At 36.0% G+C, this 27,648-nt stretch overlaps 2 protein-coding genes across 2 annotated transcripts in view; one reads left to right on the top strand and one right to left on the bottom strand.

The window, feature by feature from the left end:
• Positions 1 to 27,648, top strand: part of LOC106073238 (nucleolar protein 4-like) — a 116,224-nt gene that overhangs the window by 18,146 nt on the left and 70,430 nt on the right. Inside the window, exon 2 of the mRNA XM_013233742.2 lies at positions 19,064 to 19,169. Coding sequence (XP_013089196.1) covers positions 19,070 to 19,169 — 100 coding nt within the window. The 5' untranslated portion in view covers positions 19,064 to 19,069. The remainder of the gene's footprint in view (positions 1 to 19,063; positions 19,170 to 27,648) is intronic.
• On the bottom strand, positions 1,540 to 5,476 carry LOC129926372 (apical junction molecule-like). Its single transcript, XM_056029888.1, has 2 exons — positions 2,460 to 5,476; positions 1,540 to 1,922 (listed from the first exon to the last, which is right to left on the bottom strand). Exons 1-2 carry the CDS (start codon positions 3,253 to 3,255, stop codon positions 1,909 to 1,911), a joined length of 810 nt encoding a protein of 269 aa, XP_055885863.1. The 5' UTR covers positions 3,256 to 5,476; the 3' UTR covers positions 1,540 to 1,908.

Here is a 27,648-nt window from a genome sequence, read left to right as displayed (position 1 = left end):
CAGGAGGCTCACTATGCTAATGTAGGCCGGAATTTATAGCCGAGTCCACCACTTTCTGACGTGCATCAACGTTGGAGACTAACACCCCAGTCCCACCCTATCTCAGTGTCCATTCTTTCCCAACATCTCATCGTAGGAGACATCATTGTTAGACATATTCCTCTAGGATAAAAATATAAACATGTAGCAGTGGAGCGATATAAGTTTGTAAATAGAGAAGCCCAACATGTACTGTAAAAATTGTAATCATTTTTTTTATTAGAATCTTCAGCCTTTCATTACTGGAATCCTTATACTCTTCTGCTTCTTCTTATATTATATTCCTAATATTAATGAATAATGATAATAATAACGGAAAACTCAGTAGAAATAGATTCCTACTTGAAATGTGTGTGCGGTTGGGGGTGTAATCCTAATAAAGATTTATTTAACAGTGTGAAATATTTTAATTAAAGCTTATCTTAAAAGTGGTAACATTTAATTTGTATATAAATTGATTTTCGAACACTCGGTCCAATAGTTTCAGTTGATTTTGATCCGTAAAAAAAAAAAAAAAAAAATAGAAGAATTTACGATTACATTTTGATATAGGAAAGGTAGTAAAGGTTCCCCTTTTAGACATTTAGACATCGAAGGAGGCTGATGATTTTAAGCTCACCTATTTTTATGACTGACGTTTGACGAGGGTGTGATGTGGCCAGCACAACGACCAACTTTTACGTTCCCAACTTCTGTCAGGTAGACACGTGACCATTGGAGTTGATGGGCCTTGTAGGAACTAAAAGGTTAAGCGTTCATTAGAAGACATTTAAAAGTGTTTCTTGAATGGCATCAAAACTTGCTAATTATAGCATTGACTTTATAATTAGTATTAAGCTTTTTTGGTTACTGGGCGTGACTGTCATCTTCTTCTTGCGAACTCCGTTAGGTTCATTGGTTTTGTTTTTCTAAGCCATACAATCACTTTTATATCTTTGCTGGCTTAACTCCAGCTTGTTTTTCTAAGCCATACATTCACTTTTATATCTTTGCATAAATACCAGTCCAGGAAGTAAACGTCCAACCTTCCTGGACCGGGGGAGCAAGACCTTACTGACTAACACATTCTCTCGCACATTCAACGAAGACTTAATCACTCAGTTCACAACACGTGCAACACTTCGCATTCATAACAAGGGGATATAACAATCATACCAAAATATCAAACTAACATTCATTCTCGCCATACCTCTCCCTGACATCCCCCCTCTCACGATATGACTGTTATTAGATAACAGTCATTCAAATATATACATAAATATACATACATACACACACTGTGTCATACACATACTTATATACATATATATAAACATATATATCTACACACAAATGTATATAGTGTACATTAAAGTGAAATAGCCCTTATTAACCTAACAAAAGAAATATGTCCAGCTATTTACAACAAAGGGAAAGAGAGAAAAGAATAAATGAGAAAAGAATAAATGAGAAAAAAAAATAGTGGCATGGAGAGTTAAATTACAATTTGAAGTCGGCAGGCATAGTCCTTTCCACGTTAATATTTAATATGTAAAACAGCAAAAATACAAGAAAAGATCAACTCCTATGTATAGCAATAATATACGACAAGATACCATCTCTAATAGTTAAAGGCACGTTTCACATTGTATTGGGGAAAAAATGAATTCTATCAATTATAACTAATACAAATATGCTAAGTCTTGACAGTTTATCTGCTAGTAGACAATGGTCTGTGGTCAAACTGGATTGTGCATCCTCCTGGGTATCAGAGGTATCTGTCTAGGCGTTGGACACTCACGCTACTAATGAAGTAATGCTGCTCTCTATATGTCAGCTCTCTGCACTTTACCGGAAGGAAGCCATCTACTTGGTGCAACACACAGCAAGCTATTTCGGATGTACTGTTTAGATAAACACAATAACTATTAAGATTTGGTACAAAAAAATAATTAAAATACATGAAAACAGACAATGCTGAATTTTCTCTATTGCCAAGTCGCACTCGGGAATTCAGGTGACCCTCGTGGACATCCCCTTCTCAGCAACAGGGAGAGGGGAAACACTACGTCAAGATTTCTTTTTTCTTTTTCTTGGAAGTTTTAGGTACAAAAACATTTGTAGCCTATTGGTTTCTGGTTTTACTTTACCAGTACCAACAACTTGATAAACTCCTTTTGTTAGGTTTAATCTCTTTAATGGTTTGTGTACTCTGTGAAATGGTCTCAGAACATGAATAATATTATTGTCAATAAACTGACAATCAATAAGTTCCTTATCAATAAGTTCCTCAGTAGTTAAGACATTTTCTATTACTTCTCCAATTTCTATCTCATTAATATCAATAAGTTCCTCAGTAGTTAAGGTATTTTCTATTACTTCTCCAATTTCTATCTCATTAATATCATTAACAGTATAATTACAATCATTTAGTTTCTTACTTGATAAGACATTCTCAATTTCTTCATTATCTTCTATCCCACTTATATTATTATCAATATCCTGACAGTTATTTTGTTCCTCATTATTTAATATGTCATTGTCAATTTCTATTTTATAGTTCACATCTCCCTGTAATGACAGTTTTACTTCCAGTTCCATTTTCAACTTTACCACTTCTATTGCCTTTCTTTCTAATTCTAATTTTGATCTTTCTAGATCTAGTTTTTGTCGGTTTAAATCTTTTAATCTTTCTAGATCTAGTTTTTGTCGGTTTAAATCTTTTAATCTTTCTAGATCTAGTTTTTGTCGGTTTAAATCTTTTAATCTTTCTAGATCTAGTTTTTGTCGGTTTAAATCTTTTAATCTTTCTAGATCTAGTTTTTGTCGGTTTAAATCTTTTAATCTTTCTAGATCTAGTTTTTGTCGGTTTAAATCTTTTAATCTTTCTAGATCTAGTTTTTGTCGGTTTAAATCTTTTAATCTTTCTAGATCTAGTTTTTGTCGGTTTAAATCGTTTAATCTTTCTAGATCTAGTTTTTGTCGGTTTAAATCTTTTAATCTTTCTAGATCTAGTTTTTGTCGGTTTAAATCTTTTAATCTTTCTAGATCTAGTTTTTGTCGGTTTAAATCGTTTAATCTTTCTAGATCTAGTTTTTGTCGGTTTAAATCTTTTAATCTTTCTAGATCTAGTTTTTGTTGGTTTAAAACAAACTCTCGTTGTTCATCACCCTCAATTCCAAACATGTGGGCCTGTTCTATTAATACCTCAATTGACCTAGGTTTAAACTCGTCCATGATAATCACAAATAATAAGAAATATTACTGAATAAGAGTAAATTAATTTATAAAGGTTAAGTTAAGTAACGTTCAATTTACATAAGACAATAAATTATAAAAAGGATCAACAAAAAAAAAATCTCACTCTTTATCTCCCCTACTGAAAAGGCAATGTACACTCGACCCTGAATGCCCGATACAACAGACAAAAGAAAACTCAACTTATCTGTGTCTGATGCCAGGAAAGAAATGACAACTCTTTCCACACGACAGTGTTGCTTTAAGAATGTAGAACTTCTGGAGTGTCAGGTCGCTGTTCGGCCTCCTTGTAAACGCTTTATGACTCACAGCAGATTTAGAGAATGAAACAAATACAAAACAAAATTATTCAAACATTGATATAATACTAATAGTAATAATAATGGGTGCATAAAAAAAATGATTATCTAGTCAGTTAGTGCAATAATAATCCAAAAAGATCCCAGATATACAAATAATCAAGTCAGTCCCATAGGTTAGACACAGTGATACAGGCACTTGCAATTTACTTTTACGTTCAACGATGACCAAGTCTCTCAAGTCCAGTATACTCCAACATCAATGTAACAAAGGTAGATAATTCACGATTACTCGAGTAATTGCATTCATGTAGAATAGTCCAATAGTAAGTGAGTAGTAGTAATAGTAGTAGTGTCTCTTTAAATGGTGATGTCTTTTTAAATGATGTCCCTTTAAATGGTGATGTCCCTTTAAATGGTGATGTCTCTTTAAATGGCAATGTCTTTAAATGGCGATGTCTCTTTAAATGGCGATGTCTCTTTAAATGGTGATGTCCCTTTAAATGGTGATGTCTCTTTAAATGGTGATGTCTTTTTAAATGGTGATGTCCCTTTAAATGGTGATGTCCCTTTAAATGGTGATGTCCCTTTAAATGGCAATGTCTTTAAATGGCGATGTCTCTTTAAATGGCGATGTCTCTTTAAATGGCGAAGTCTCTTTAAATGGCGATGTGTCCTTAAATGGCGATGTCTCTTTAAATGGCGATGTCTCTTTAAATGGCGATGTCTCTTTAAATGGCGATGTCTCTTTAAATGGCGATGTGTCCTTAAATGGCGATGTCTCTTTAAATGGCGATGTCTCCTTAAATGGCGATGTCTCTTTAAATGGTGATCCTCTTTAAGTAGTGATGACGCAATGACCTCGGTATACAAGAAGTAGCTGCAAGTCCAAATTAGTCAATGACCTTTCGTAGAGTTCTAGTAGACTGACTCCAACAATAACGTGTTGATGGCGAAACACAAAAAGTTCCTCCGTGTTCTCGGTGTGTGTCAAAAATGTAAACAATGTCAAGTTCTTCAGTGTGTGTTAAAAGACTCTCAAATACTGGCCGAACGAGGCCCAAAAATGTCAACGAGTAGTAGGTTACAAATGATACAGATTGCCTTGAATCCAACTTTAGTAGACAATGTCATGTACAATAGTTACTGTCCCAGACCGGACGAAGCTCAAAAAATTCGGTATCCTTTTCTTTGCTTGTGTTGCTTATTCTTTATTTTCTTATCGACTTCTTCAACGTGACGAATGACATAACAGGTATAACTGACCTGCCCGGACTAGCCCTCAGATAGATGTCAAGAATAATACTGTATTAGTACACCGGTTAATACACTGGTGTTTAATAATACAGGTAACAGGTACAACGATACCTGCCCGGACGAAGCCTCCAGATGTCAGATGTCTTAATTATATATATATATATATATATATATATATATATATATGTACTGCTGCTTGCTGCTTGTCTCTCTTGGTTGGTGTGTTTCTTGACTTGGCTCGTTGGGGGGTATGAATCCTCAATAACACTTAACAATACTTGTTTAATTACTCAAATAAGAACAGTTATCACTAGATAGCCTACACATCAACTCCAACTCCAAATCTCCAAGAATATATCAATATTTTAATATCCAATATTGCTCAAGTAAATATTAATAAACAAAACACCAGTCCATCAACTTATAAATATATAAATGCATAAATACCAGTCCAGGAAGTAAACGTCCAACCTTCCTGGACCGGGAGCAAGACCTTACTGACTAACACATTCTCTCGCAGATTCAACGAAGACTTAATCACTCAGTTCACAACACGTGCAACACTTCGCATTCATAACAAGGGGATATAACAATCATACCAAAATATCAAACTAACATTCATTCTCGCCATACATCTCCCTGACAACAGCCATCATTAAATAAATAATTAAAACGTGAAAGTACTTCAAATTTCGTCTATTAGATATTTCAATCTTATTTCTACAATAGTAATTTTTTTTTAATAAGATTTAGTTTTCCCTTTTTCTTTCATTTTACCTTTTGTGTATTCACGTTCAGGAGTTTGTCTCCCTTTCTGAATCTTTCCAAAAATGTGTTCACCTTTTGTTTTTCCAGTACATCGTAGCAAGTCTTAAGGAAATTATAAATGCTGGAGAATAAGGTCAATCAAGAGAGAGAGAGAGAGAGAGAGAGAGAAAGAGAAAGAGAGAGGAAAAGGGAACGGTATAATTTTTTTGCGGAGAAATACAATACAAAAAATTATGTATTTATCTAAAGTTTATATACTAAAAAATTATGATACTATCAAAAGTGGCATACTTTATGGAGTTTTAAACTAATTACTGCTGTATCGACACCCACACCCCCTCGAACCGGATCCGCTAGTTTCCATTACCATATTCTTTGTGTTGACTTAGAGAAAGTAGGGGAAAGGGGGGTAGTAGAGTGGAAATGCTCAGACACCAGCACAATCCAAAAAGTAGCATTTATTATTGACATTACTTGTATCCAAGTTGTGTTCTTACTGGCTAAAAAAAAATTCCTGGTAGATAGATAGATAGATATAGATATCTATCTATTCCTTTTCCCTATTTGTCCAATTAAATCTTACTGTTTCTTGGACAAATCAGTCAAACAATACCAAAGTTCACAATATGATCTCTAGTGTATGTATTATGTTTGAAAATGACTACTAGAGATTTGTTCGAGTTTTATTTGAACTTTGTCAAGGCTAATATACTCATATATTGTATTCCTCTTTGACGAGATCAGAATCCTCCGACCATTGGCTATTGTGAACAATGGCCTCTGGGATATCTTTTGTCCCTGGTCACAAGAACTTAGTTCCAAATCTGAGAGGCGTCACTCTCATAGTCGCTAGTTTGATATTAAAATGTAATCCCTCCAAGTAATCCGATGTTTTAGAGAGTGTTGAAGTCAACGAATAGAGAGTTTTAGTGAATGGTACTACGATAGTGTACTCTACCATTCAATGAAACTGTTATATAATCAAGTTGATCACAGTCATTTTCTCTTTGTTGATATTTGAACGCACTAATTTAATTCAATATGTATTTATATAAATAAATAAATAAATAAATAAATAAATATATATATATATATATATATATATATATATATATATATATATATATATATATATATATATATATATATATATATATATATATATATATTGAATGAGGTTTAACAAGATTGTATTGAAGTTTGTAATATTTTCTTATTTAACTCTGACTGTTTATTATGTTTGGTAGACCCTCAGTTCCCCCCTTGATAAAGAATATATACCTTGTATATGGAAGTATTTACTATGTGGTTCTCAGAGAGGATCCTTAAAGACAGTAGAAGATGTAGCTTACAACTTATTAGATTTGTTCAATTTGCATTATTAATTATAAAGTACGACAAGGGTCAAGAGTTGTTGAAAGCATTACTGGCCTTTATAAAAAGTACTGGCCTCTATAAAAAGTACTGGCCTTTATACAAATTACTGGCCTCTATAAAAAGTACTGGCCTTTATAAAAAGTACTGGCCTCTATAAAAAGTACTGGCCTTTATACAAATTACTGGCCTCTATAAAAAGTACTGGCCTTTATAAAAATTACTGGCCTTTACAATAATTACTGGCCATTATAGAAAATAGTGGCCTTAATAAACATTACTGACTTGCCTTCTTTAAAAAATGGACAAGGAAACATGCATGCTCTCATCTTATGACGTCACTGTCATTTAGCACCCTAACCCTACATTCAAATGTCAGAATAGCCCATGATATTTAGTTTAGGCCCATGATATTTAGTTTAGGCCCATGATATTTAGTTTAGGACCATGATATTTAGTTTAGGACCATGATATTTAGTTTAGTCAGACGTATTAGCGCGTTTTATTTTGATTGGACAAAACGAGATAGTGATGGTGACAACGTGAACTGTCTCTGTTAAATGACTCTTTCATTTCAAGATTTGCTTAAATGGAATCTAATCCGTATATATTGACAAATTTTACATTTTTAAAACCATATATAATTTAGTGTGCTCTACAAGAAATTAAAAACTATTACAAATAATGCTATAGAAAAGGAAAGAAAGATTTGAAATTTGAAAAGGAAATTATCAGTTAGTATCTAATAGCCCCTTAGACTAAGTATCAGCATAATAAGTGCAATGGTAGCGTATTTACTTTGAAAAGTGTAAGCGAAAAATTTTTTGTTTTTTAGTTTGTTTGTAAAATGTTAGACATGTTTTGGATGCTCCGAGTTGAAGATAATTTATTTCCTAGTCCAAACCTCCCGCAGGACGACGGTGGATGGCAGCGGGCAGGGTATGAACCCAGGACCATCGAGAAGTCCGAACGATAGTCTAGTGCGCATATCGCATGACCAGGTTGCCAAGTTTGTGCTCCATAGATTTAAAGAATTAGACATAATGTCAACTTATTAGGTCCATAGATTTAAAGAATTAGACATAATGTCAACTTATTAGGTCCATAGATTTAAAGAATTAGACATAATGTCAACTTATTAGGTCCAGAGAATTAAAGAATTAGACATAATGTCAACTTATTAGGTCCAGAGAATTAAAGATAAGTTAGACATAATGTCAACTTATTAGGTCCAGAGAATTAAAGAATTAGACATAATGTCAACTTATTAGGTCCAGAGAATTAAAGATAAGTTAGACATAATGTCAACTTATTAGGTCCATATATTTAAAGAATTAGACATAATGTCAACTTATTAGGTCCAGAGAATTAAAGATAAGTTAGACATAATGTCAACTTATTAGGTCCATAGATTTAAAGAATTAGACATAATGTCAACTTATTAGGTCCATAGATTTAAAGAATTAGACATAATGTCAACTTATTAGGTCCATAGATTTAAAGAATTAGACATAATGTCAACTTATTAGGTCCATAGATTTAAAGAATTAGACATAATGTCAACTTATTAGGTCCAGAGAATTAAAGATAAGTTAGACATAATGTGAGCTTATTAGGTCCATAGATTTAGAGAATAGTTAGACATAATGTGAACTTATTAGGTCCATAGATTTAAAGAATTAGACACAATGTCAACTTATTAGGTCCAGAGAATTAGTGAATAGTTAGACATAATGTGAACTTATTAGGTCCATAGATTTAGAGAATGGTGAACTTGTGATGCATGACAACCACAAGGGGCTTTAATCAAAGATTTAAATGAGAGTGGGGGGGGGGGGAGAAGTTATCGAACTTTTCCAAAGGCAAGCTGTGCAGCTCTGAGGTCAAAAGAGAGTCTGATCACATGACCCAGAGGTGCAAGGGGACCTTCGGCACCTGCGCGCGCACCCATTTTGCAGACAGCGCTATCGATCTGTGAGTGAGTTGTGAGGGGGAGTAAAAATGGAAAAAAAGGAAAGGGGGGGGGCGGGCTTTTTCTTTCCTTCTGGCTCATCATTCTTTACCGTTGATGGAGGAAAAGGGGGGGGGGGGATAGGACTGGTGCGCGCGTGTGTGTGTGATAAGTGAAGGAGGGAAAGCGATAAACTAGAGTGAACAACGGAACCAGCAAGAGAGAGAGAGAGAGAGAGAGAAAGAAAGAGAGAGAGAGAGAGAGATAGAGAGAAAGAGAGAGAGAGAAAGAAAGAGAGAGAGAGAGAAGAGAATGTTAGAGAAAGAGAAAAGAGAACACGTTAAAAGGGGAAGGTACCGAAGAAGGAAAAGAGGGGGGGGTTAAGAGGGTAGAGGGATAGAGAGGCTACAAGCGAGTGAGAGAGAGAGAGAGAGAGAGAGAGAGAGAGAGAGAGAGAAAGGTACAGTTCGGTTTGAAATGTATAAGAGACCAGAATGGACTAGAACTAAGGAGGCACTTTCTCGAAAAGTCTAAACGCACGAACCGGAGAGGGTGGGGGTCATTTTAGAGCTGAGCTGTGGTATAAGAAATAGAATGGAGGAAACGAAGTTGGCGCTTGCAGAGGCGTCCCCTCGTTCTTCCTGATTTCTTGAACCTAACATTGCAGATTAGCTGCTCATGTATATAAATAAATAAATAAATAAATATATATATATATATATATATATATATATATATATATATATATATATATATATATATATATATATATATATATATATAGACTGAGATGGAGTGTAGGGAAGAGAGAGAGGTGTAAATATTCAGAAATGGAGGGGGGGTGGGGTGGATAGCTATTTTGCTTACTACGCAATTTTAGCATATTCCATTGACTATTGTGAACGGATTACACCCACTTAAAGTTGCCCCCCTCCCCCATCACTGCACATGAAGCCACTGGAGGACATTCTTGAAGGTACAAACGTGTTGTTGTTGTTTTGTTTTTGTGTGTCTCGTTTTCAATCATCAAAGAAACTAAAAATCTCATTGCGTGTGGGGGTGTGATTACAACACGGGGGAGGGGAGGGCTGTTTGCAATGGAGGGTGGGAGACTGGAAGGTTGGACTGCCCAACACAAAACAGGAGGGATGGGGGGGGTAAAGAGGAGGGGCAACAGATGTGCTCAGAAAATAAAAGACGAATACATCATAGGGGACAAATTTACATTTATTGAACCTAAGCGAGGGACACAGGAACCTTGCATGATGTCATGCCTATAAATAGAGCAGCACGCCTACCCTGCCAAGAATCAGTGTATGCCGGAGTTTGTAAGTTTTGCTTCTATCAAAATAAAGTGACAAGAAGTTCCCGTGTAAGTGTAGAAATGTTGTAGACACAGTTCCTGTTGTGTTTCTCCTCCATTGGTTGTTCAAAGAATGTCACAATGTCTCTTCTAGGCTTGACGCGTTCTGTATGTAATGATATGATATAGAGAAATTTATGTTAATGTGTGTTGGCTACTTAGGACTCGTGACACATGTTGGTCTCATTTTACCCCCCCCCCCCCCCTTCGCCAAAAAATTACTCTCCTGTGTCTAGACCAGCTCAACTAAGATCTATGTCCTCAAACCTGGACCCTCTTGTTCTTGTTCACATTCATTCATTGACTTTTACAAAAATATAATTTTATTTTTTATCAAACAAAATATTTTATTATTATTTATTTTTCTCCAGTAATACGAAAGGTTGTCGATCTATTTACATCCTAGGAATCCTTGGGCTTTTGCCTCTTTTCTTTGCCTATTTTTTGGGCTCTGCCTCTTTTTTTTGGCTAATGGCCTCTTTATTTGGGCTTTTTTCCCCCAATATATATATATATATTTACATCCTAGGAATCCTTGGGCTTTTGCCTCTTTTCTTTGCCTATTTTTTGGGCTCTGCCTCTTTTTTTTGGCTAATGGCCTCTTTATTTGGGCTTTTTTCCCCCAATATATATATATATTTAATTAGTAAAAGGTACAAATTAAATAGTTACAATTTAAAATAAAATAATTTCAGTGTGATCAAACATGGAAATGAAATAATTACTTACGACATTTTTGTGTATAATAGCACAAAATGAATATTTTTGTTGAAATATAAAGTACTTAAAATATATATACAGTGAAATTGTTAACAATAGATAATTGAATAGAACAATCAAAAAGTAAAAGTAGTATATTAAATGATAGTTACAATTGTAAACCTCTTAGTCATATTTTGTTTTCAGTAGTTCCAAAAGGTTTGACATCGTCTTATGTGGTATACCGTTGTTTTTGTATAGAGACATTGTACCGTTGCATGACTATATTTGTCGTGAAGGTTGTTCATATTTATATATATATATATTTAGTAATAGTCGTACGTATATAAATTTATGTTTACATACATACAAATATATATATATATATATATATATATATATATATATATATATATACACATGTGTAATTTAGGTTTCTCGGTGTTGTATGTAATTTACAACAATGCCTTACATAGACACTTTCATAGATACAGTTCTGGTATATAGACAATTACATAAATATTAAACCTATAACAAGTACTTACATAAAGAGCTTAAACTCATTTTAGAATCGAACAAAAAGAATTAAAAAAGCGTGACTACTATTTTTTCTGGATTATTTGTAAAATTCATAAATCCTGAAAATTAAATTCTTTGAATTTATTTAAATATTCAAGGACCACGAAGAGTTGCTTTTCCTTTACTATGTCTTTCTGTGACCTACTTAGGTTATTTTTTCATTTTAATTTGTATTTTCACTCGTACCGTCAGCTCTTATAATTTTGTTTTAATAAATGTTATCTGACAGTCCGGCTAATTGAGGTCCAGTCAAGAGTGTTCTGGGTCCCAGCCCCCTGTCACCACCACTGGTGGTCCACTCGAGTCAGGCCACGGGACTGTCTTAAACTCATCACCCTTTCCCCCTGACCAAGCTGGTCTCCTGGCGCCTTAAGCCAGTTTAAGTACTCACGCAGTGAACACCCTTTTATTTCCACCAACCCCACACCCCTCCCACACACCAATTCAATATGTGCGACGTTTGACCACCGGGGCCCGTCCTTGACCAGTGGTTTCTTGCAGCTTCTTTTCTCTCCTCAACTTACAGCGAGTAACAACTGAGTTTCCTAACAATCAACATCTTCAACTAGGCTTAGAAAACGAAACCTAAAACCACGAGACAGTCCTAAGACACTCCGGGTAGGAAGAATTGGTCAACAATTTTGGAGAGCCAGGTGTGGGCAGAACAACTTTCCCGCTGTCATTGTAATGATTCTCTAGTCAAATCCGTGAAGGTTGGGGGTCAAATCTTTCCCTCCCTGCAGTGAATTAAATTGCGTGTCAAGGAAAGAACAGAGAATGAACGCAATACCAACCACAGTACAAGAAATGACAAAATAGTGTGCAACTATCTATAAGCAGTTTCTATTTTATTGGAAGCTAAAACATAATCGGTGGAAATCATCTTAGAAATTTCGTTGAAATTACCTTCGACATTAATATTTCTGCTTACTCTCGTCTAATTTCATAACAGTATGAACTGAACATGAACAAATTGTAACATTGTTGTTGTGTTGGATCTTTGTTCACATTACCACTAGCCTACAATAGACTTGTTAAAATAGATTTCAAGAGACCACTCCTTTGAGTGCATTCGTAAGGTACAGCTCAAATTGTTGTTTAATCATTTATTTCAAATAGACAATTTCAATCTCAGAGTTCCAGCCTTTTGTTTATCTTATACTAATAAAGAATATTTAATATTCCTTCATTTTCTTTGAATGCACTCAGTTTGTTTAACAAAGCGTACATTAACTCACTCCTTCTTTCTGTACACATTTTGTACACTTTTTTTCTATGGTGGTTGAGCGCTAAAGTGCTTTTATTTGGGGGATTTTTTTTATTTCGGGATTATTTAGGGCGCCTCTGAGTCCACCTAGTGCTAATGGGTACCTGACATTTGTTGGGGAAAAGTAAAGGCGGTTGATCGTTAGGGTTAGGGTGGCCACATGACATTCTCGTTAACCGTGGGCCACAGAAACAGATGACTTTTAAATCTGTTGCATGGTCTGAAAGGGAAAACTATTTTTTCCATTCCCGGACCAAGTTGAAAATGTGTGCGTGGATCTAGAAAAATTGACCAATTATTTTATTAATTAGGCGTAATTAAATTTGTTTATTAAGAAAAAAAGGAGTTAAACCCTGCAGTATTGAGATAAGCTTTTTATAAAGTACTTTAATAAAACATTTTCCATTTTAAAAAATATATTTCTGTTTATTTGATATTTTGTCTTAGCGAAATAAGGACAGTCTGTGGTAGACAAGCTAGAGTGTTGTGAAATGTGCTTTCTTATTTTATTTATGATCATAATAATCGTTTTTTTTTGTTATATTTTTCATTATGGCATGCACCGGTCTCTTCTTACAAAGCGTATATCAAGTCACTCTGTCTTGTACACATTTCGTACACGTAAAACGAAACGTTACACAATTATTCATTGTTCCTAACAAAACATCAATCAATCAATCAATCAATCAATCAATCAAAACATTAGCCAATTTGTTAATTAAATAATGTCATCAATCAATCAATCAATCAATCAATCAATCAAAACATTAGCCAATTTGTTAATTAAATAATGTCATCAATCAATCAATCAATCAATCAATCAATCAAAACATTAGCCAATTTGTTAATTAAATAATGTTACTATGAAAACTTATATTTAGATTCTTTAAACGAATAGCATTAAGTGTTTCATTCATTCGAACATACTGCAATTTTAAATAACAAAAAAAAAAAAAAAAAAAAAAAAATTCAAAGTATAAAAAAAATATTTTTTCTTAGAAAACAAAATGGGAGGCATGTTTTCATTGCGCAGGGGCCGGTGACTACAATCAAAGCGGCGGCCCGGTAATCAATTTTGTTAGATACCGAAAAATGGAAATAAATCTTACAAGATATATGGCTATATATGAGGATTCTTTTACCTTACTCTTTTTTTGTAAGCTATTTTTAATATTTTGCTTGTTTGGCGTAGGCTCAAATCCTACAGCTGCTTGAATTGCCTAACACATTTTTTAACAAATTAACTAATCAAACAAATTTCCGTAAGGATCAATAAAGCAGTCTTAGTCTTAGTTTTAAACTGGACAGACCAACATAACAACAGACAAATAAGTGTGTATAAAAGAAACAACAAAATCAAACTTCTTTTTCAAATGATATTCTCTGTCGATACAAAAACGTCAGATTTATCAGCTAAACGCAAACTATTCGTTGCTGAGGGCTCTAAATAAATGAAACCAATTCTTTGATAGTCACAATGTCCTATAGCTTTGATTCTCAAAAAGTCTAATAGCTGAGGTCCATACATTTGGATAGATACACCTTTTTGAAATCGATAAAATCATCTGGGAAAAAACAAACAAATAAACATCCGTTATCGAGTCGCCAGCTCGCGCACACGCACAGACTTTGGACTCATGCCTAACAGCCAAACATCTACCTGAGTAGTTTCACCGCGTTTGAAAACATGCAAGACAAAGGTCACGTGACTCTGACTTCCTCATCCCATTTCTCACTTCGCCCTTTAAAAAAATAAACATTATTTACTGTCGCCATGGAAACTTGTCCCTCTATCTACAACGTAAGACATACAAAAGTGTCACTCTATCTACAACGTAAGACATACAAAAGTGTCACTCTATCTACAACGTAAGACATACAAAAGTGTCACTCTATCTACAACGTAAGACATACAAAAGTGTCACTCTATCTACAACGTAAGACATACAAAAGTGTCACTCTATCTACAACGTAAGACATACAAAAGTGTCACTCTATCTACAACGTAAGACATACAAAAGTGTCACTCTATCTACAACGTAAGACATACAAAAGTGTCCCTCTATCTACAACGTAAGACATACAAAAGTGTCACTCTATCTACAACGTAAGACATACAAAAGTGTCACTCTATCTACAACGTAAGACATACAAAAGTGTCCCTCTATCTACAACGTAAGACATACAAAAGTGTCCCTCTATCTACAACGTAAGACATACAAAAGTGTCACTCTATCTACAACGTAAGACATACAAAAGTGTCACTCTATCTACAACGTAAGACATACAAAAGTGTCACTCTATCTACAACGTAAGACATACAAAAGTGTCACTCTATCTACAACGTAAGACATACAAAAGTGTCCCTCTATCTACAACGTAAGACATACAAAAGTGTCACTCTATCTACAACGTAAGACATACAAAAGTGTCACTCTATCTACAACGTAAGACATACAAAAGTGTCACTCTATCTACAACGTAAGACATACAAAAGTGTCACTCTATCTACAACGTAAGACATACAAAAGTGTCCCTCTATCTACAACGTAAGACATACAAAAGTGTCACTCTATCTACAACGTAAGACATACAAAAGTGTCACTCTATCTACAACGTAAGACATACAAAAGTGTCACTCTATCTACAACGTAAGACATACAAAAGTGTCACTCTATCTACAACGTAAGACATACAAAAGTGTCACTCTATCTACAACGTAAGACATACAAAAGTGTCACTCTATCTACAACGTAAGACATACAAAAGTGTCCCTCTATCTACAACGTAAGACATACAAAAGTGTCCCTCTATCTACAACGTAAGACATACAAAAGTGTCACTCTATCTACAACGTAAGACATACAAAAGTGTCACTCTATCTACAACGTAAGACATACAAAAGTGTCACTCTATCTACAACGTAAGACATACAAAAGTGTCACTCTATCTACAACGTAAGACATACAAAAGTGTCACTCTATCTACAACGTAAGACATACAAAAGTGTCACTCTTTACAATTTCTAAATGTCATCCTTAAAGTGTAGCTAGTCTCCAGTGATTGCAATCAGTTCATAACAAAAAGAATAGGACCGTACTGTCCCCCTTTTATTCTTGATTCTTATTACGAATATTACAGTTTACAATTTTACAAGGATTCATCATTTTAAAACAAAACGTGGGGTTACTTTTTTACCAATATCTGATCAACTCATTCTGTCTGGTATAAGTCTTGTATACTTTTTACCAATATTTGATCAACTCATTCTGTCTGGTATAAGTCTTGTATACTTTTTACCAATATCTGATCAACTCATTCTGTCTGGTATAAGTCTTGTATACTTTTTACCAATATTTGATCAACTCATTCTGTCTGGTATAAGTCTTGTACACTTTTTACCAATATTTGATCAACTCATTCTGTCTGGTACAAGTCTTGTATACTTTTTACCAATATTTGATCAACTCATTCTGTCTGGTATAAGTCTTGTATACTTTTTACCAATATTCTGTCTGGTACAAGTCTTGTACACGTTGTTTCGTACACTTCCCAGTTCTCGGATCAAGTGTAAAACTTTGAACAATTATTCATTGTCGAAGACAAAACACGAATCAATAAAAAAAAATTAACCACTTTGTTAATTAATTAGTGGTAATTAGTAAATGTTGTTTGCTATAGAACAAGGGATATAAATCTTGCAGTATTGAGAGGCATGCCAGTAATTGTGCGGATCATTCCCTTTATATCAGCTTTGTTTTTGTTTTTTTTAAGGATTTTTATATTTTGTTTATTTTAAAAGCACAAAATAAATCACTTCGTAGAATAACTGCAAGCATTTGTTTACCAAACACTTGTCCTCAAGCCTCACGGGTACAAACAGTATTTAAGGGTTGAAACCAAATGATAGGATTTTCTTAAATAACAAAATTAATAACTTCGTAGAATCATTGTAAGCATTTATTTACCAGCTATTTTTTGTAGCACTTGATTCCTAGGGTACAGGCAAGCACTAGTTTAGGGTTTAAACCTAGGGTTATTATTTTCTCTTTAGAAATGATGCAAGATAAAAACTTACTGTATTAAAGAAACAAATGTCGTTGTCGAGTCACTCGAGTGTGTAGATCATGTGACAGTCGAGTGTGTAGATCATGTGACAGTCGTGTGTGTAGATCATGTGACAGTCGAGTGTGTAGATCATGTGACAGTCGTGTGTGTAGATCATGTGACAGTCCTGTGTGTAGATCATGTGACAGTCGTGTGTGTAGATCATGTGACAGTCGAGTGTGTAGATCATGTGACAGTCGAGTGTGTAGATCATGTGACAGTCGAGTGTGTAGATCATGTGACAGTCGAGTGTGTAGATCATGTGACAGTCGAGTGTGTAGATCATGTGACAGTCGAGTGTGTAGATCATGTGACAGTCGAGTGTGTAGATCATGTGACAGTCGTGTGTGTAGATCATGTGACAGTCGTGTGTGTAGATCATGTGACAGTCGTGTGTGTAGATCATGTGACAGTCGAGTGTGTAGATCATGTGACAGTCGAGTGTGTAGATCATGTGACAGTCGAGTGTGTAGATCATGTGACAGTCGTGTGTGTAGATCATGTGACAGTCGAGTGTGTAGATCATGTGACAGTCGTGTGTGTAGATCATGTGACAGTCGTGTGTGTAGATCATGTGACAGTCGTGTGTGTAGATCATGTGACAGTCGTGTGTGTAGATCATGTGACAGTCGTGTGTGTAGATCATGTGACAGTCGTGTGTGTAGATCATATGACAGTCGAGTGTGTAGATCATGTGACAGTCGTGTGTGTAGATCATGTGACCGTCGAGTGTGTAGATCATGTGACAGTCGAGTGTGTAGATAATGTGACAGTCGAGTGTGTAGATCATGTGACAGTCGTGTGTGTAGATCATGTGACAGTCGTGTGTGTAGATCATGTGACAGTCGTGTGTGTAGATCATGTGACAGTCGAGTGTGTAGATCATGTGACAGTCGAGTGTGTAGATCATGTGACAGTCGTGTGTGTAGATCATGTGACAGTCGTGTGTGTAGATCATGTGACAGTCGTGTGTGTAGATCATGTGACAGTCGAGTGTGTAGATCATGTGACAGTCGTGTGTGTAGATCATGTGACAGTCGAGTGTGTAGATAATGTGACAGTCGAGTGTGTAGATCATGTGACAGTCGAGTGTGTAGATCATGTGACAGTCGAGTGTGTAGATAATGTGACAGTCGAGTGTGTAGATCATGTGACAGTCGAGTGTGTAGATCATGTGACAGTCGTGTGTGTAGATCATGTGACAGTCGTGTGTGTAGATCATGTGACAGTCGAGTGTGTAGATCATGTGACAGTCGAGTGTGTAGATCATGTGACAGTCGTGTGTGTAGATCATGTGACAGTCGTGTGTGTAGATCATGTGACAGTCGAGTGTGTAGATCATGTGACAGTCGTGTGTGTAGATCATGTGACAGTCGTGTGTGTAGATCATGTGACAGTCGTGTGTGTAGATCATGTGACAGTCGAGTGTGTAGATCATGTGACAGTCGTGTGTGTAGATCATGTGACAGTCGTGTGTGTAGATCATGTGACAGTCGTGTGTGTAGATAATGTGACAGTCGTGTCTGTATAATTTAATATTAATACATCCGCGTACAAAAGATACATTGTGTTTGGAAATATTATGATGAAGAAAAAGATTTGTTCAATATATTCAAATCATAATTTAAAATCCATTCAAATCATAATTTAAAATCCATTCAAATCATAATTTAAAATCCATTCAAATCATAATTTAAAATCCATTCAAATCATAATTTAAAATCCATTCAAATCATAATTTAAAATCCATTCAAATCATAATTTAAAATCCATTCAAATCATAATTTAAAATCCATTCAAATCATAATTCAAAATCCATTCAAATCATAATTTAAAATCCATCTATATTTGTAGTAGATTTATGCTGTATCAACTTAATTAGGCTGTGTCTCTGTGTTTTTTTTTTCTTATTTTATTAACCCCCCGAAATATCTGATAATTTATGTACGCCATATATCATGTACATCGTTCATATGTCCACTGTATGAGCTACATGTATGTATGCAATAGTTTTTAAACATAGAATTCTAGAAGATATATAAGAGCTGACCAGAAGTTGGGGTCACACCAGATTAGTCCGCTTAATTGACAGATGAATGATGGATACTTTGTGTCTATTTCAGGAGAGTATGTCCAGCGACAGCATCTTGAGCATAGATGCGCCCCCATCTTTGAAAGAATGTAAGGACTCCAATGATGATGTCCCTTGTCAAGTCCATGACATTGCAGGTAAGTGCAGACCATAGATAGAAGAGATAGTATACATCGTCTGGACATTTTTTATCAATACGATGTTCCCCAAATTCTGGAAGCCTAAAGTTGTTGTTTTTTTTTTAAACTAATTTTATCTTATCTTATAAATTATACATTAACTTTATTTTAATTTAAATTTTATCTTATCTTATAAATTATATTTTATCTTATGTTATGATTACAATTTATCTTGTAAATCACATTTCATCTTATCTTATAAATTACAGCTTAAAGTTGTTGTTTTTTTCAACTCATTTTATCTTATCTTATAAATTATATTTTAACTTTATTTTAATTAATATTTTATCTTATTCAATAAATTATATTCTATCTTATGTTATGATTACAATTTATCTTATCTTATAAATTACATTTCATCTTATCTTATAAATTACAGACGTTCCATGCTCTAGTGGCATTAGGAAATAAGAAGCATTTGTAGAAATGTATTCTGGCTTATGGAATAAGAAAAGTGCATTTATCATCTTGTCCTTTTCAATATTTTTATTGGTTCAATGTTTTATCTTCTATTATCTTAGAGTTTTTGTATTTGTGTGCTATGTATTATTGTTATTTACTTGTTAGTCTTCAGTGTCTCTAAATCAAATGATGCAAATGGATTATCGAGTTCATCAGGTTATATTTCTTTTGAGTAAAGCTTTCAAATCTATGTATTTACACCTAGATTTGGGTAATTTGATTCTTTAAGAGATATTTTATTATTTTAAAAAAATGGATTGGTCGGTTGTATCCTTCTTGCATTCATACAAAAGACACTATGATTTGGATTTATTAAAATTAAAATCTCTCTTTTTTAAAGACTCTCTCTAAGGGAAGATGAGCCTAAAGTTGTGCTCCAATCAACAGTGCTCCGGAAGTTAAATGATGTTACCATAGCAGACGATCCTTTTGAAAATATTTGGCTCATTAAAATCAAATGTTCGAACGTTCAAGATGTTTGGAGTGTGCATTTAGTCTTAAGAAGTAGACACTTCTTGTGCAAAAGAAAACAAAAAAAAACAAAAAAAAAACTGCTGTAATATCTTCAATTATTTGATATTGGTTCACTTGGCATATTTGTCAGTTGTTTGCTGTTATATGTGTCATTGTTGCCAGTTGTCACGGTTTTAAACCGTCACCTTTGTCACTGTCTCTAATGCCAACTCTGGAATCTTTTTTAAACCCTTGACAACCAACTCACACTCGTGTGCAGAAGCAATAACAAGGGGGGTAACAGAACGTGTGCACTCAGACTGCATCACGATTCTCTCCCTTCTTCAGCGCACTTTAAAAAAACAACAAAAAAAAAAAAAACAACCTCTTTCCTCGGCTCTTCTTCTTTCTTTAGTTCACTGTCCTCCCCCCCCCCCTCTGCTTTAAATTCACCGCCTTTCTTTCTGTTATTTTGTGAAACATTAAACAAAAAAAAAAGAAGCTAAGGAGAAAACACATTTAAAAGAGAGAGAGAGAGAGAGAGAGAGAGAGAGAGAGAGAGAGAAGTGAGACGACTGGAACCAGAACCTAACTTTTTTTTTTTAAAGTGTGTCCTCATCTTTAAATTCTCGTGCTTCACATCCCTTCCACTCCCCCCCCCCCCCCCCTCAACTCTGTGTGTGTCTCTCTTTACCTGTCATTCCATTCTCCTGCTGGTCAATACCTGGACCTCTCAAAACCCTTTTAGGCTCGTCTTTGGATGGCACTGCGCGGCTCACCACCGTGCCCTTGCCTACAACCTCGTGCCAGGCTTCGTTGAGACCACCCCCTTACACCGCCCACCCCCACGTTTTGACGACACCCCTCCCCCTTTTCTCTTCAACCAGTTTCTCCTCTTTAGTTTATCCTTCACACCTAGAAAAAAAAATGAACGAAAGGATTTTGTATTGGGAGGATGGACAATTTTTTTTTTTTTAAAGCGGAGTCACGTTTTTATATGGCGCTCATTTCATCCATCTGGTGGTTCTATAGGAGTTTAGGCTAGTGGTGCTATAGGCCTTTAGGCTGGTGGTTCTATATATGACTTTAGGATGGTGGTGCTATAGGGCTTTAGGCTGGTGGTGTATAGGGCTTTAGGCTAGTGGTGCTATAGGGCTTTAGGATGGTGGTTCTATATATGACTTTAGGCTAGTGGTGCTATAGGCCTTTAGGCTGGTGGTTCTATATATGACTTTAGGATGGTGGTGCTATAGGGCTTTAGGCTGGTGGTGTATAGGGCTTTAGGCTAGTGGTGCTATATATGACTTTAGGCTAGTGGTGCTATAGGCCTTTAGGCTGGTGGTTCTATATATGACTTTAGGATGGTGGTGCTATAGGGCTTTAGGCTGGTGGTGTATAGGGCTTTAGGCTAGTGGTGCTATAGGGCTTTAGGATGGTGGTGAATAGGGCTTTAGGCTGGTAGCTAGAGGACTTTAGGATGGTGGTGAATAGGGCTTTAGGCTGGTAGCTAGAGGACTTTAGGCTGAGAAGCAACCCTATAAAGAAAAAAAATACAGCACACTGGACCATATTATATTTAACTAGTACTTTCTATATTTTCATTTTCTCTGTAGAAATAGATTGTCTGCTGTGTAACTGTGAGGTGAATATTTTAGTTCACCTCCTCTACACCCTCCCCCACCTCCAAAACAAATTAAATAAATAATTAGAAGACATAAAGAGTCAGTGTGTGTGTGTGTGTGTGTGTTTATTTTTGGTGAGTGGGAGCGGTCCAATTTTTACTTGAGACCAATGTAATCAATGAACAGAAATAAAGGTTCAAAACCAAAATATTTGTCTTGCCTTTAAATTGTATGTGATTTAGTTGACTTGGAAATAAATATGAGTTCCTCCAAAGACTTCCTTCCTGTGTCCACAGTCAGTCCACACTCTTCCGCTTTGTGCCTCAATCCATGACAAATTTTAGAGTCGAGGATCCGAATAGGCTTGGTTACCAACAAATCTTTAATATCTCAATTATCTTCTTATCTTTTCTTATAAACTACAGACGTTCCTTCAAATGAGAAGATAATTAGATCTGCGTCCTACGCGTATCCATATGTAGATCTGGTCGCGCATGTTAATTAAAGACTTAAGCTCTATTGAGTCATTGGTTTTCCTGGCTGATTCAGGCAAATCGTTCCTTGTCTAATGGCATTTGGGAAAAATGAGAACTTGTTCGAATTTCTCCCAGCCTAGTATATAAGAAATGAAAGCTAAGACAATCAGTTTTCAAGTAATCTATATTAGCCGTTATGTAAACAAAGCCTGCTTAAGTTATCTATATTAGCCATTGTGTAGACATAGTCACCTTGTTTTGATGAACTAATGATCAATATGTTAGTGGTCTCAACGCTTTTAAAACTGTCCTCCTTCGGTGACTTATTTTTAAACTGCTACCTCTCATAAATCACAAAACAAAACAACTAAAGTTTTTCTTATTCACAAGATTTTTGCTTTGGATTATGAACTGGTTTAACGATATATGCAGCCGAAACTCTGCATTCCTCTTGGTCAGAAACTCTTCACTCCTCTTAGTCAGAAACTCTTCACTCCTCTTGGTCAGAAGCTCTGCACTCCTCTTGGTCAGAAACTCTGCACTGCTCTTGGTCAGAAACTCTGCACTTCTCTTGGTCAGAAAGTCTGCACTCCTCTTGGTCAGAAACTCTGCACTGCTCTTGGTCAGAAACTCTGGACTTCTCTTGGTCAGAAACTCTGCACTGCTCTTGGTCAGAAACTCTGCACTCCTCTTATTCAAAAGCCTACTGCAGTGGTGTCCCAACTCTATGAGCCAAGGAAGAACGTATATGGAAGTTCACTAGATTTGTATGGGATCTACGAGGTTCTAAGCCGTGCTGCAAAGTTTTTGTCTTTACCACTTTCCTAGGGGAAGGAGGTATCTGAGGAGTGTTTCCGTGATGCAATTGGGCGCTCAGCAAATACAACTCAGAACGAGTGAATTCTTTAAAATTTCTGATCTTCAAGATTAGAAGTCGAGCCCTCCTTATAAGTAGTCAGTCAAGCTAATCTTGTCCGAGGAAACACCGACTGTTGAAACAATCTCCACTTTTGTTGTTTCACAGTGTTTGGAACCTTCTGTTTGCCTGCCAAATAATATTTCCATTTTTTTTTATTTCTTCATCTGTATCGTGTACCCAGCAAGGCTCTAGAGTTGAAAGCAGTCGACACTTTCAGCCCCTTCACTCTACTATCGGCTTCATCCAACAGCGTTTAGAGATTTTACTATTAATTTAGAATCCTGTAATTAGTGATATAAGAATAACTCTAATTATTCTTGATTAATTATTCTTTAGTCTTAGTCAATCGAGATCTAGTTCTGCAGAATTCATACTTAACATTAGTAGCAAGAAAAAAGTTCGGATCCTTGACTTTCTTTCGTTGTAACTTGAGTAGTTCTTATCTTTTATATTACAGTCGTTTCTTCGTAACGGAAAATAATTACGTCCAACGGGTATCCTTATGTTAATATGTTTATTAGAGATAGAGACTCTTCTAATTTATTGATTTCCGGTCTGATTCAGGCAACCCATTCCATGCTCTAGTGACGCTAGAGAAGAAGGAACACTAGTATGACTGTGTATATTGAATTTTGTCTTTCTGAGTAATTCATCATGTTGTGTTTTTTTTTTCTATTAATAAGTTAGGATTTATATATTTGAAAATATCAACTTTTGCATTGTTTGGATACCTGATTTTTTTCAAAATATAGTTCTTGAACCCTCTTCAAAATATTTCTTCTTTTTATATTTTTTTTAGAAATAAATACTTTTTATTTTGTTTTTTACTGATATCTTAAAGTATCATATCTATTAATTATGCTTCGCTTGGACTCGCTTTAAATTCAAGGTCATTACAACTTGACTAGATTTGGGGGATAGGTCTCTCCTCGCTACTGCACGTGTCTGTGCACTTTGCTCACTCAACCAGAACATCTTGTGAACACCTTTAGACTAGCTGCTTTTTTTTAAAAAAATTGCTTGTTCACGTGACCTTGTCTCTGGTAGCTTGACACTTGGATGGCTGCCTGGTCGTGCGGTTTGTGCGCTGGACTGTCGTTCGGATTTATCGACGGTCGAGGGTTCAAACCCTGCCCGCTCCCATCCCCCGTCGTCCTGCGGGAGGTTTGGACTAGGAAGTAAACTATCTTCAACCCTGAAGGAACATCCGAAACATGTAAAACATTTTACTAAAACAAACATTTTTTGACACCGCTTTAAAACGAACAAATAGTCCATGGTGTTTCAGTCTAAATGTGTTGACGTCTTGCCAGTGATCCAAAGTATATTCTCCCTCTCATTTAGTTTCTTAGTCTTCACCCCCCCCCGCTTTTATTTCCCTCCACTCTCTACTGGCATCGTTCCTATCACTCCTCTTGTGTTTGATGTTGGACCAAGGTAAACTGAGACATACCTCGACTACAAGAAAACATAAACACAATTTTATATTTATGAAAAAAAAATTAATATAAAAACGTGGAAATTTAGGAATGGCTGCCAAGCATTGTTCCTGCGGGGGGGGGGGGGGGGCGCTGTAGGATAATGGGGGAAAATCGAAACTTGGCCACAGGGATTTGAGACAGGGAGAAAAAGAGAGAGAGAAAATGGGGGGGGGGGGGGGCGGGAAAGGTGTGAGATGGGAGATGACGGTTGAGGAGGGGGGATAAAATCATGTAGAGAGGCTCTTCAATATCTCACCGTTAATACCACAGTGGGAGGAGAAGGTGGTGGTGGCTGCAGTGTGCAGTTGTTTGTGTGTGTACGAGAGAGAGAGAGTAAGTGTATAAGAGAGTGCCTTTACGATGGGGCTTCCTGGCGCGTTTGTTTTAAAGTTCCAGATGGAGTCATCAGAGAGTGGGGTAGTTAATGTCCAGAAAACATTGAGTCGATGGTAGAGCCGTTACAGTATTTAGTTGTAGTGCTTGAGTCTAGCATGCACGTTTCTTTAGATGAATCGTAACTTTTGATCAGCTAAGTTGTCAACATTGAATGTGAGTGCCAACTACTATGCTCTATAAATCTGACCTAGTTTTTTTTTAAATACGCCTTAATAAAATTATTTGTGAATTCCATTTCACTTAAAAAATATATAGCTCCGGCATCTTAAAGTGGAATATTTTAAAAAAATCATCTTTCAATGCTTCAAACTTATCGATTCCAGCGGCGTAGCTAGGAAGGGGGGAGGAGGGGGGGAGAATTTGAAAATCCAATAGGTCCCCCCTTGAGGGTGGCCCCTAAATGAGTGTTTTTTACATTAAAAATTAAATATTACGCTAAATGCAGGGGCCCCCAAAGAGGTCAAGCCTCTCCCCCGGGCCCCCAAATGAAGGAGAATTTCTAGCTACGCCCCTGATCGATTCATAAAACTTCAAAACTACAAAAAAATCTACAGTTTGTAAACTTCAATCCATCCACTATTTCTTCTGTCCCTTTGCTACGAAAGTCAAATTGAAAGGCATAGTCATTGCATCATCGATCCAACGGATTTAGAATTTGGATGGCTGTCTAGTAGTGTGGCGCTATGGACTGTCGTCTCGGTGGTTCCGGGTTCTAACCCAGCCTGCTGCCATCTCTAACCGTCCTGCGGGAAATTTGGGCTTGGATTTAATCATCTTCAATTTTGAAATAAACTTCCGAAACATTTGGAACAAACATATCTGTGTCATGTGTAGGTAGGGTAGGGTGTGCGTGTGTAACAGAGAGAGAAACAGACAGACAGACAGAGAGACAGACAGAGAGAGAGAGAGAGAGAGAGAGAAAGAGAGAGAGATTATTATGCTAGTTCATTGCTGGACAAACAGCATTATAAATGTACTTAAAAATAAATTGTCGACACTATAGCTGATGTAGAATGGGCTAGAAAAAGACACACAGATTGTCACTACAATTATTTCCTATTTATTGTAGGCTTTACATCTGGAACAGTTTGACATCAACAATAAAGAAAGTAAGTAAAGACAGTAAGTAGGCCTGTAGATAGTTTTTAGTGAGTCTTTACTTACTTTACTTTACTGATATATACATAGTTCCATTTTGATGACAACTTTATTCTAAGTGAATGAGGTCGTTGGAGGGACACCAACTGTTTTGTTAGCATCAAAAAAGAAAACTTTGTATGAGGCATTGCGGTCCTCGAGGAAAGACGCGCGACTTTCACGTGTTGCTATTTTTAACTGTTAACGAGAGGATCACGTGACAGTAGTTTACTTTTTCGCTCCCTTTACTTCACGAGGGGTGGGAGAGTTGGAGCGGGAACTCTACCCGTTTTACCATTCGGCCATCATGTCCCTTACTTGGCATCAGTAATTGAACAATAGTGTACGCCACCTCCCCCTCCCCTGTACATATATATATATACAAACTGTAATGATCGACGTGTTTTACTATCTGTGTACCTGCAGCGTGTGATGAATGTTTAAATGAGTGTATATCCTCAGCCAAACATCTTGAAACAAGTTCCAAACAAAGAGCCTAGGACCCCAAACTCAACCAGACGTTTTTCAGTAGCAATACTTCTAATATGTAATTTCTGAAATTTAAAATAATCACAGCATAAATAAATGTATAAAACGTATTTCCAAACCAAAGTCTCCCGTGTTAGCTCTCAATATTGTGTTATCAATCTAATTCACAACTCTTGTTTTCTGCAAATCTCATAAAAGGAAGAGAGAAAAAAAAAATATTCTCGCTTTCATGTTTGAAGCAAAATAAAATTTTGGAAACGTTTTTACCAAACCAAACCAAACAAAACAAAAAAGATCTTGGCTTTTACCGCCTGCCGGGAATGTTCGTCTTTTGTCTCTTTTCAAATATGTTCAACTAATTTAATGCTGAAAGGCACTAAGGGTGATCCAGGCGGGAGCTCTAGGCGTCATAGGGGAGGCAAGGGAACAAGTCACCCAAGTTGGTTGTTTTTTTTTAAGGCTTAAACCTGGAATGAGAGAGAAACTCTGTGAGCAACAGAAGAAGAAATGCTAACAATTTGGTCATGCTGACCTCCACGATCTTCTGGAACATTCTCTGATTTTATTGGCATCATTGGGGGAAAATGGAATTTGTCGTTTTCAACGAACGGATTATTTTCTAAATAAAGGGCTATTCAGCATTGAAACCATCTAGGCGGAATACCAACTATCACATTGATTCCATCGTTTAGTGTTGGGTATCTTAATCAAAGTTGGCAATGTGGGGAAATGATCTAGAATTTGAAATGTAATGATATGATTTGAAGATGTAATGACATGATATGAAGATGTAATTACAAGAATTCCTAAGAGAACAAAATTGTCTTCTAGTGTCCCTAGTCTACATTTATATTGACTTCTGTTCATTTGTAAAATCCCTTTATGCAAATCAGCATGCTCACTGTGTTGTCGACCAATCTCTTGACTAGACCAGTGGAGGGGAGGGTATAGCTGTGTTGTCTTGACTGGACCAGTGGAGGGGAGGGGGTATCAATGGTAAAG

This window comes from Biomphalaria glabrata, chromosome 5 (genome assembly GCF_947242115.1).
Source record: "Biomphalaria glabrata chromosome 5, xgBioGlab47.1, whole genome shotgun sequence".
In the NCBI taxonomy this organism is placed as follows: Eukaryota; Metazoa; Mollusca; class Gastropoda; family Planorbidae; genus Biomphalaria; species Biomphalaria glabrata.
This window is presented reverse-complemented; position numbering and strand designations above follow the sequence as displayed.